This window comes from Triticum urartu, chromosome 3, assembly GCF_003073215.2.
Source record: "Triticum urartu cultivar G1812 chromosome 3, Tu2.1, whole genome shotgun sequence".
Classification (NCBI taxonomy): Eukaryota; Viridiplantae; Streptophyta; class Magnoliopsida; order Poales; family Poaceae; genus Triticum; species Triticum urartu.
Window position 1 is genome coordinate 543,242,348 of NC_053024.1, and position 11,397 is coordinate 543,253,744.

General features: G+C 50.8%; 2 protein-coding genes across 2 annotated transcripts; both read right to left on the bottom strand.

Moving 5' to 3' along the window:
* Positions 1-613: 613 nt before the first annotated feature.
* On the bottom strand, positions 614-1,370 carry LOC125548661. The gene has a single exon (XM_048712223.1). It carries the CDS (start codon positions 1,298-1,300, stop codon positions 806-808), a length of 495 nt encoding a protein of 164 aa, XP_048568180.1. The 5' UTR covers positions 1,301-1,370; the 3' UTR covers positions 614-805.
* A 9,163-nt stretch (positions 1,371-10,533) lies between these two features.
* Positions 10,534-11,265, bottom strand: LOC125544880. The gene has a single exon (XM_048708661.1). The coding sequence runs from the start codon at positions 11,240-11,242 to the stop codon at positions 10,661-10,663; it is 582 nt and encodes a 193-aa protein (XP_048564618.1). The 5' UTR covers positions 11,243-11,265; the 3' UTR covers positions 10,534-10,660.
* Between the last annotated feature and the right edge of the window lie 132 nt (positions 11,266-11,397).

Below are 11,397 nucleotides of genomic sequence, written 5' to 3' on the forward strand. Positions count from 1 at the left end.
GGAAATTTCATCTCTGCTTGCCCACTCGAAGATGTGCAACATCACAACCGCCATGGCTGACACTAAGGCCCGTTTGGAGCCCAAGACCTGCTTAGTTCCTGCCGCAGCCCGGAGAGCTTCCCCAACGCCGTCACCCCACACCTGCGCTATCGATTTCTCAAAAACCTTCACTGTCGTGGCCGATGCAGCCGCCCGCCCGCCAAAACGCTTGCACACAGCGCGAGGGGCGGCACCGCGCAATGTTGGCTCGTAGTTTCTTTCTACGCAACGTTTTTTTTAGCATCAGTATAAACACAAGCGCTCATATACACGCGCATACATTCATCCCTATGAACGCACACACGCACACCTTATCTTTATGAGCACCTCCAAGAGACTGAGCTAGCATGTCATCTTGAGATTTACGAAGTCACCGTAGGCGCTTCGTCGTCGACGGGAACGTCTCCTCCCATTGAAAGCGCATCGCCGGAAATTTTAAAATAAATCTAGGAATAACGCGAGCACCAGGATTTGAACTCTGATGGGTTGGGGATATCACTGTCCACCTAACCAACTCAACCACAGGTTGATTTGCCTTTCTACGCAATGTTCGTTGTGTAGAATTTCTGTTCTTTCATAGTAGTATTAAAAACACGTACAAATAAGGTCATTTCCAATTTCCAAACCGTCGCGCCATTGCGGACAGTTCCATTTGCTGATTTGCGATCGTTATCGAACTGTTTATATACAACAAGAATAAATCAATGAAAAAACTGGTGGAATCAATGGACGTCTAGAAGCTAGTATTATCACGCACGCGTCACGCTCACGCTCGGCTCTCGAATGCCTCGCCCCCCACCTTGATGGCACCAAAACCACAGCCGCGCGCGGCCAGTCCGCCCGCCGCCGCGCCGCGACTCCTCTGCTCTGGACGTTTCAGCGGGCAGGCGCCGAACTCGCACGGCCCGTCCTCAGTGATGGTCACCATCGCCGGGCCCTTCCTCCCCGTCGGGACAGCCGCCGGGGCCTGGCTAAGGTGGACCTTCTTCTTCGCTGCCCCGACGACCGCTGGCTCGGGCGCGACGCGGCGCTGTCTGGATGCGGCGCGGACAAGGTCGTCGGCGCGGTCCGAGCTCTTCCGCAGGTGCATGGTCGTGGCCGACCTGCCGAAGCCGCGGCCGCCCATGACCGCCCCCGCCGGCATCCGGCGCGCGCATCCGGGCATGCAGCCCACGTAGAGGTCGCACGCCCTGGACAGCGCGCGCATCGGCGCGCCGAGGCAGAAGAAGCACCCGCTCGTTTTCCCGCCACCCTTCTTCATCCTTGTGCCTGCGTTGGCTTCGCACAGAGAAACACAAGATCGAGCACTGTAGCTTGCCTCTGAACTTATGGCCGACTGCGTTATGAGAGTGTACAATGGCACCTCGATCACCTCGTGATATATATACGCTTCCATTACGTCGACGTTGCCCGTTCCGCCCGCGTAAACCGCCGCCTGGTGTTGACCTTCTTGCGTTTACGTTCATATATCCGTGGGGTCGGCAGGTTTCTGTACCGGCGGATAAGAGGGAAATGGTCAGAATCTGCAATTATTTTGATGGATTCGCAGGAATTTGTCCACGGGTTTGGAGGATAGGGTCGAGCAACAGGTGGTATAATCGGCTGGCCAACTCGCACGCGCTGCGTCTGTTGATCCAGTGAATCATCATTGCATACGTGCACTACATACCGTACATGCATGTTAGCCGTTTTTTGCGTGCGTGTGCGTGTTTGCAATTCGGCCGGCAAATATACAATAAAACTTTTCTACCGTTGCTTGTTTCAGCGCACGTAAACCATAGGAAGACGGCGACCTCTACTGTTTCTATTGTCTGCTATAGTAAGCCATGTCTCCTAAGAGAAGCTGCCATCACTTTTCCTTTTTTATTTTTTATTTTCTGGTTAGTAACTTGCCCCTTAATTTTGGCATATAGAGGGCCAAAGAAAAAGCGGACGACAAAGACACACCACCGTTAGATTACATTTAGTACACATCAACCTAACCTTAAAGTATCTCCAACCGCCGCGCAACAGGTGGCGCGCAAAAAACATCTTTACAACATTGAAATAGTCAGTTTTTGCACACAGCTAAGCGTTGGCTCCAGAGGCCGCTACAAAATATAGCGCGCGAGCCGCTCCAGCAGGCGCTGCAAAAAAAAGGCGCACACGCCCAGCACAAACAACATATGCACTCCAAACAAAACAAAGAAGATTAAACACACAAAATCAATAATAAATAGTTCAATTTTATTACAACTCAAACAAATAGTTTATCTTTCAATACAACAAATAGTTCAACAATACAACATCAAACATACAAATCATCACCTAGAGCCAGGGCTCCTCCTCCTCCAAGAAAGAAAGTTAGGGTTCGTGCCTCTCGCCGGCGCCGATGTAGGTCCGCCTCGTCTCCGGTGGACCTAGGGCCATGGAGCGCGGTGGATCCTGGCAAGGCCCGGCGGGAGGGCTCCGTTTTTAGTCTTTTTTTCAATCTTGCTAAAGCTCGTGTCCTACTCAGGAAGGCGAGACGGCAGCGGCTCCCTGAAGATGGAATAAGGTCTCCTCGCCTAGCCCCCGTTCCGGCGGTGCGTCTAGCATCGTTGATGGGCGTGTGGAGGTGTTTCTCCGGCAGATCTATCTTTAGTGGATTTGCTCGGATCTCGTCGTTGTTCGTCTACGTTCGTGTGTCTTCGGTTTGGATCCTTTCGATCTACATTATTTTTCATCGACGGCGGTTGCTGTTGTGGGCTGTTGGATCTATGTGGCCTTAGCACGACGACTTCCCGATTGTCTACTACAACAAGTTGTACCCGGCTCTGGCGATGGAGGGGCGATGACGACGGCGCGTCTTCGGCTTGCTTCGGTGCTTGTAGTCGTCGCTAGGTGGTTTACGGATATGGATGTAGTTTTTATTTCTGGTGTTCGTTGTACTGCCATGATTGAAGATGAATAGATTGGAAATTTATCCTAAAAAACATACAAATCATCATGCTCTTTGTCGGCCATTTCATGCCGACAACTCCTCGATGAGACCCTTCTGAAGATCATCATGCGTTTCGGCACGTCGAATGGCATGATAGGAGGCAACAAATCAGGCCACCCTCGCCGCCCTCCGCCGCACTCGCACGGGATGTCCCAAAAGCTCATACTAAGAGTACTCTAAATCTTGACCACGCTCATTGTCGATGATCATGTTTTGCATGATCACACAAGCGTGCATGATGTACCAAAAGCATCTTCTAATCCCAAAATCTAGCCGGTCCTCTCACAATAGCAATTTGGGCTTGCAAAATCCCAAAAACTCTCTCCATATCTCAATATCAAATTCTTCTTCGAAAGAATCATATGACAAACTCATCTACAATGTTGAATTTAAACTAGTCTATAAAAACTACAAACAACATGCACCAAAATCATGTTGAAAATGTGAAGTTGAAGCAATACATACCTTGCAAGCGTTTTGTTGAACACCTTGTGGACGCCGAGCGACGGTGGGCAGCCGGGCGCTGTTCGTCGGAGGAATGGTGCGCGCGAAGGGCGGCGGCTAGAGGGAGACAGAGGAAGTAGCAGCGGCGCGAGGATAGGCTGGGAAGCGCCCTCGGGCCGCCGGAGCAAATGGGGTGGTGCGGGCGGCGGCGCCAGCGACTGGATTGGTGATAGGTGGAAGTCGCGGCGCGGGCGCTCGAGTTTGCAGTGCACGGAAGCGGGTGCACGAAATAAGCGGCGCGCGATGCCGTTTCGCCCCGTGCACTGAACCACTTATGTCGTGCGCGCGTTTTTTGCACCTTCACTGAAACGTCCGGAGCAGCTGTGCGCGTGCAAAAATCAGTATTTTTCTAGCACGGCGCTTATATCACGCGGCGGTTGAAGATGCTCTTAAACAAAGCAATTAGGGACGGAAGCGTTAACATATGGAGATGTGGATTTTGGAGGAGTGTTCATGTTTCTCGAGGTCAACTTTGAAAGTTAACCTTTCTTTATTTTCTTCTTTTTGACAATGAGCCTTTCTAAAAAGAACTTTGAAAAATAATCACGTTGCGGCCGTCGATTTTTCTTCTACTAGATGGATATGTGCACCCGTTTGCGAGCCAAAGCACTACTAGTTCTCTGATCTGCCGGCCGCCAGTCCATATCCCCTACCGCCTATTGTACATCACTTGACCAACCATCCACCCCACTCCACCCTCCACTGCGGCACGAGATCCCGGCGATGTCTTGGCTCACGCGCTCCATTGTGGCCACCCTGTCCTCCGCCCTCTCCGATGACGAAGACTACCACTCCGAGGCAGCCTCCGACCACTGCTCCAGTCGCCGCGACGATGGATCTCCCTAGGGAAAAAGGCATGCCCTTCCCTATTCTTCAGCCGCCAACTCTCTTCCTTCAGCTCAAGCTAGGGATTTGGCAACGAAGTGAGAGCAATGTGAGCTAGGGATTTGAGTGAGAGCGAGGAGAGAATTGAGGATTCTTACCCCTAATGTTTGTCTACAGAAGATGGAACTCCTTAGGGGAAAACATGTGCCTTCCCTATTCTCCGTGACCAATTCTATTCCTCCATCTCAAGCACGGATTTTTTTTTTCGCGGGCTCAAGCAAGGGATTTGACAGCATAGTGAGAGTGATGTGAGCTAGGGATTTGAGTGAGAGCGGGGAGAGAATTGATGATTTCTACCCCTAATGCCTATTTACAAAAGACCACCCCTCGGATTAAACTTAAGGGCTGTGTTGTAAACAGCGAAGCCTTCCCATGTGTTGTCTGTGAACCTTTTTTCCCGCAAACATCAATGACTATTGGCCCCACGCCGACTCAGCACGCTATGTTGGCCTCGTTACGATGAGAACTTGCAGAATGACCAATGTGCTCATAAAACAAGTAAAGTGACTACCTCATCACATTTTGAGAGAAAATTACAAATGGGCTCATCTCGTGAGAGTTCAGTTCTCTTCAACCAATAAGGCAAGCTCATTTCCAGTTTCAAACCGTTGCTCCATCACCGCAACGTCATGACCAGCTAGCATTTATACGACCTGTCCTGCCAGAGATTGGAGACAGTTCTATTTGCGTCCATTATTACAGTACTAGTTAAATGCCCGTGCGTTGCTACGGGCAACAATGCAAAGTGTGTGCATTTGTTATTCTACTTTGTTTGCTATGTGCAATAATTCGAAGTCAATGCGAAATATGTGTAGGTCTGTTATGTTATTTTGTACATATGTTTAGTTTATATTTACCTCATAGCTATATATGCAAACATATTTCATTTGTTCCCTCCCTCTTGCCATTATGTGTAAAAATACCCCACGTACATGTTGTGTATGGTTTCTAATAGCACTACGATTAGCTGATGGGCACGTCTTTATCTCCCTACCTACCACCCCTCATCAACAAATGAAAACTCCGACGACATTTAGCAAATGAAAACACTTGACACGCAAGGGAGCGACAGCCAACTACATTTATATGGAAAATCATTTTTCACCAATAAATAATAATAACAAATGGAAACTCCGACGACATTTAGCATTTTCGACGCTGACTCTCAAACCGTCTGTATCTTTCAGGATCGAGCGGTCCGAACGCATTTTACCATCAATGCGGTACCCCATCCGCCCATGGACCGGTCCGGACATTCGACTTTCCGCAAACCGAAACCCAACCCGGAGGGCTTTGCGGGCGTCCGGACCGTTTTCACCTAAGCATCCACACCCGGATCCAACCCAGAACCCTCTCCCGCAATATCTCATTTTACCATCAATGCGGTACCCCATCCATCCATGGACCGGTCCGAATATTCGACTTCCCGCAAACCGAAACCCAACCCGGGGGGCTTTGCGGGCGTCCGGACCGCTTTCACCTAAGCATCCGACACCAAGATCCAACCCAAAACCCTCTCCCGCAATATCTCTTCAAAGGACTTGCCGCTTCCCGTGCCGCATTCATGCAGGCCCGGAGTCGCAGCGGACGACAATGATGACGCGCGATGTGTCCGGATGGGAGGGCGCCCCTGACCGACACGACCAGACTGGCGCCACTTCAATGTGTAAGCGTTATCTCGAGAAACCAACTCCGGCCGCTGTGCCATATTGAAGCGGGCTAACCGCCTATTTTTCTGGCCGCATCTCTTTGAGCACGGATCTGGCACCATCCAAATTGCACTCTCCACATATCCGCGCACCACCCCCACTCCCCTCTTCCTCCACTCAACTGCGATTGGCAAGTCCTGGATCTTGGCACCGATGGGCGGATCCTGGCTCCACCGCCCTTGCTCTCGAGGGCCCTCTTTCTCTATGCGGTCGGTTCCTCGGAGAAGGAGGAGACCGTAATTTCCTCTTGCGACGAGCAGGACCAGCCACAACAACAGCAACCACACATGCATCCATGGTGGCCACGGCCGTGCGGAAGTAGAGAGGATAATCCGCGAGCGCCAACGGGCCGCCGGGAGACCCTGTCGCGACGCCGCGCCCTTCCGTCGCTAGAAGCCCAACTCCGACGACTCCGACGACAGCGCCCGACCGTCAGGTAGCCCAGTGATGCATATGAGGTCACCATCAAGTATAGGGTAGTTTAGATATTTTTTTATTTTATTTAGTTCACTGGACAAAATATCGTCTGGTTTTATGTAAAAATATCTAAATTTGAATGAAAGTTATTCACTTTGTTTAAATTCTATCAATTTTTTCTTTTCGTTAAATTTTGTTTAAAATGTGAACGGACGGTTGCGGCTAGCTTTGAATGACCGGCTCCCATATTAGTGTCCAAACATCTATCCGGACCGGTCCGCGGACAGATTTAGTGTCCGTTTTAGAGGGTCCATGTTGAAGTTGGAGATGCCCTTACTCTATTTTATAGTCTCACCTGTCACAAATCACGTGTCGATGTTCCTTAACCTTCTACACAAAACAAAATAGCGAAAAATGGTAAACAAATAAAAATGGTGCATTTCTTGTCCAACCAAGAATGAACACATTTTATCGTGATTGTTCTTGTTCATTTTTAGCTGCCGTATCAAAAAGTGAGTTGTTACCTGGACAATTTCTTGCAATAACATGATGGTGTTATGTTTATTTTCTGGGCACGGTAACAGGCAGTGATGGAGGAGGATTTGGAATATAAATAACCATGTTTAGTTTGGTGATTAGATGCATAATTATAGGGGTACATTAATTATCCTTCAAAAAATAACACACTGCACGATTGCAGCATGGCTTCCAAAAATAATTGGACGTGGTGTTTTCTTTAGGGCTGGAATCGACAATGCATATAGGAAGTAACAAATATATCAATTTTGTTAAAGCACATCTAGATGTGTCATAAGTATTGCACATCTAAGTCCTATATCATTGATACGCGAAGATTTGTGTGGATATTTTTTTTCCTTTTCCTTTTCATTTCTATGCTTATCTGTGTCACTTAAATGTGCAATAATTAAGACACATCTAGATATGTCTTAGACAAACCCAAAATATATACACCTACAAATTTGGAATTTCTCTCAAAAACCAATATACCTAATATTAAGGAGCGGAAGGAGAATATAATTCAGTGCAAACAAATGCAACCATTCTCGTTGCATTCAATGCAAACTACTTTGGTAATCATTCATCAACCGGGTACAACAATGCAAACTTCAAACATATACTCAGCCGTTTCCAAAGAAAAAAAAACATATACTCAGGAAAGTGCACACACCTTAATATAAAGTGTGTTTTCACATAAACTTGTTGGACCCTTGTAATTTATTTTTGTTATCCTTCCTGATGCAGTGCAGCAATGCGCCATGATGATTTCCAAACCTGACTACTGATCATGCATAAGCTCTCTGCTGCTCTAGCATTATATGCGCTAAGCAGAGATGCAATTAGCTGTTCATAATAAGAGTTATCTTATTCGTTAATATAAAAACCAAGAAGAAATGACTGCTGCTAGGACTCAAGTCAGTAGAAAATCTGCACAAACAAGGCATCAATCTCTTCAGCTCTATTGCTCTTAATAAGTGTACAACAAATGCTCTTAGAGAAGGGAATATACGAGTAGCAAAGCATTCAGATTCACATCCAGCACAATCAAGGAATTAACAAAGAGCAAAAACATATGTCCAGGAATCGCAGACAATGGTGATCTGTTCATACACATTTTTTTTAGAAAAGAAGGATGACCCTCGGCCTCTGCATCTAGAAGATGCATACGGCCACTTTATTGATTATTCTCGAGGACTTTACAAAGTATTACAACAATATGCCTGAATCCGTCATCTTGGCAACATATGCCACTACTTCTATCCATATGATGAAGGGGTGCTACCTGGGCCAAATACCCGGTCTACTCACCTAAGCCTATCGTCAAAAGCCAGAAGCCCCAGCCGAGCCACATACCGGGTCTGGGGCATAAACTGGTCTGACGCACTCACATGTATCGTCGCCGTCATCTTCCACATGTCCGTCTTCAGAGCAGATATTGAGGCTTCTACCTTGTCAGGACACTCCGCATCGACGCCACCTTGACGCCAGACAACTACCTCCACCTGTGCGAGTCCATCACCGCGCATCGGGCGCCGAATCTCCACTGCACCACGCCGTCGAGATCCGCCGTCATCAATGTGAAGGATGAAGTACCGCTCCACCAAAAAAGGCGCCTGCTGGTCCCTCAATCCCGTGTACGCCTCCAAGAATGACGCCCCCAAGGAGGAAACGACACCAACGCGTCGCCGTCATCCGATCAACTGATCTAGGGTTTCCCCCGGAGGTAGCGGATAGAGGTCTAGAGCTTCTCCACGGTGATGCCTTCAAGAAGGTAATGACACCACAGGGTGCCACCAACGCCGCTCTTGGCATCAAGCCGAGCACAAGGTTTTCACCCGGATCCGCTCGAAGAACCTCCATCACGTATTGTGTGCACGGGTCGCCGCCGATCTAAGCTGCCACACATGGAGCAGGCCGCACCGGCCAGATCAAATCTGTCCGGAGGGCACAACCCGCATAGTGCCGACCCAACCACCAGGCCCTCCATGCCGCCACCGCCGATCCGAGGTCAGATAGTGTGTCGCCGCAGACCCAGTCGCCGCCGCCGAACGCCGCCACGCAGCCCGAGGTAGGGCCGGCTGCCGCACCCCACCATCGCCACCCTTGTTCGAGGCAGCCGCCGCGCCGCCGCAGGAAGGCAGGCCCGCCGCGCCGCCAGGCCAGATCGGCCGTGCCACCCACGCCGCGGGGCTCCGCATCGCCCGCACGGCGCAGGCAAGAGGGAAGACCCCCGCCACCGCCATCAGCCCCGGGCTATAGCCGGCGGCGGTGGAGGGAGGGGAGGACGGATGGGGACCCCCGGCGGCTAGGGTTTTGGATCCCGCCCGAGTCGCCCGAGCGGGGGCGAGGCGGGGGCGGGGGCGAGGCGGGGGCGGGGGCGGGGCTGCAGTGAGCAAACTTGGCACTTGAGGACTGTAGTACGAACAATGGGGACTGAGATTGATTGACGATGTGGAGAGACAACGCGATAGCCAGGAGTCACAGACAATGAAGGACTTGATGACGATGGCCGCTCTCCAGGGCGCAGATCCTCTGACTTCCCTTCAGCAACGCTGCCTCTACCTTAGCCGAGAGAGTCATTGGATCAAAAGCTGGCAGTCCAGATCGAGCGAATCACTGTAGCGCATGCACTGTTCATACAACATTGTAGCTTGTGTACTGTTCATATCACTGTTTTCAGTGGTCCTGTTGCGCCAGATCTGGGCGGTCCGTTCTCAATCCAACGACTAAAAGTAGAGGAAAGGTAGAGGCACTGTTCCTCTCTGCCTTTGCCACAGCAAGGCAGAGAATCCACAACCCGCTCTCCATGCGTACACTACCGTGAGTTCCACTGCCGCGTCCTGCAGCTCGCAATCATGCCTCCCCGTGCCCTCTCCCTGTCATTGCATAATTAGATCGTCCTAGCTTGTTCCTTGAACGGCCATACGGCGCCCCGGGGACGCCAACCAATCCAGAGCTGCAAGATGTGCGGGATTCACCGGGGCGTGGCGAGCACGATAGACACGAGCCAAGAGACTCGATCGTGCGTTTGATGGTGGTAGAATTATCTTGGGTTCTCACGTAGGTATGCACACATGGAAGGCAGGAAGGGCCATGTGATTGATGGAATCAATCTCAGTCATTTCGTATGGAATGTGTGATTAATGCGAGATCATGGGAGAAGCGAAAACTTTGGTAGGAGAGAAACAAAAATGGAAGGAGGTAAGGAACGGAAGGACAGATTTATGTCTCCTTCCATTGCTACGGACGATTTTTACAGACATGATTTGTAGCAAAAATTAAGGCAGTTTCCATGATCTATTTATTAGGTGCCGAAAATCGATGGGTGTGGCCGCGTGGGGTTACGAAGGGTGGGGAGGTGCGGATGAAAACAACGACGTAAGAGGGGAAACGGAACCTTATGGTTCTTTTAGGTAGTAGAAGATAGATAGTAGAGATAGAGATAGAGATAGAGAAAAGATAGAGAAATGGTCGTTTGGTGGTTTCGAAATTTCGATGTAATTTTTATAATAAATCTTGTATCCTTTTTAAAAGAAATCTGTCAACAAGAAGTAATCAAGAGGGGGAGAGAACCGGTCGAAATTTCGATGTAAGTTTTATCATGCGCGTGTGTTGTACGCACGCGTCACGGTCGGCTCTCGAATGCCTCGCCCCCCACCTTGATGGCGCCAAAACCACCGCCGCGCGCGGCCAGTCCGCCCACCGCCGCGCCGCGACTCCTCTGCTCTGGACGTTTCAGCGGGCATGCGCCAAACTCGCACGGCGCGTCCTCGTCGATGGTCACCATCGCCGGGCCCTTCCTCCGTGCCGGGACGGCCGCCGGCGCCTGGCTAAGGCGGACCGTCTTCTTCGCTGCCCCTACCTCCGCTGGCTCGGGCGCGACGCGGCGCTGTTTCGACGCGGCACGGACAAGGCCGTCGGAACGATCCGAGCTCGCCCGCAGGTGCATGGACGTGGCCGGCCCGCCGAAGCCGCGACCACCCACGACCGCCCCCGCTGGCATGCGGCGCGCGCATCCGGACATGCAGTTCACGTAGAGGTCACACGCCCTCGACAGCGCGCGTATCGGCGCGCCGAGGCAGAAGAAGCACCCGCTGGCTTTCCCGCCACCCTTCTTCATCCTTGTGTATGCGTACGTGAAACACAAGATCTTGCCTTTGCACTCGATGGCTGGCTGCGTTATGAGAGTGTACAATGGCACCTCCATCACCTCGTGGTATATATATACGCTTCCATTCCGTGGACGTTGCCCGTTCGGTCCGCGTGAACCGCCGCTTGGTGTTGACCTTTTTGCTCTGGCGTTCATATCCGTGGGGTCGGCGGATTTCTGTACCGGGCGGATAAGAGGGAAACGGTCGGAAT

Coding starts and splice junctions, on each gene's coding strand:
- LOC125548661 (XM_048712223.1), bottom strand. CDS start 1,300: ATGAAGAAGGGTGGCGGGAAAACGAGCGGGTGCTTCTTCTGCCTCGGC.
- LOC125544880 (XM_048708661.1), bottom strand. CDS start 11,242: ATGGAGGTGCCATTGTACACTCTCATAACGCAGCCAGCCATCGAGTGC.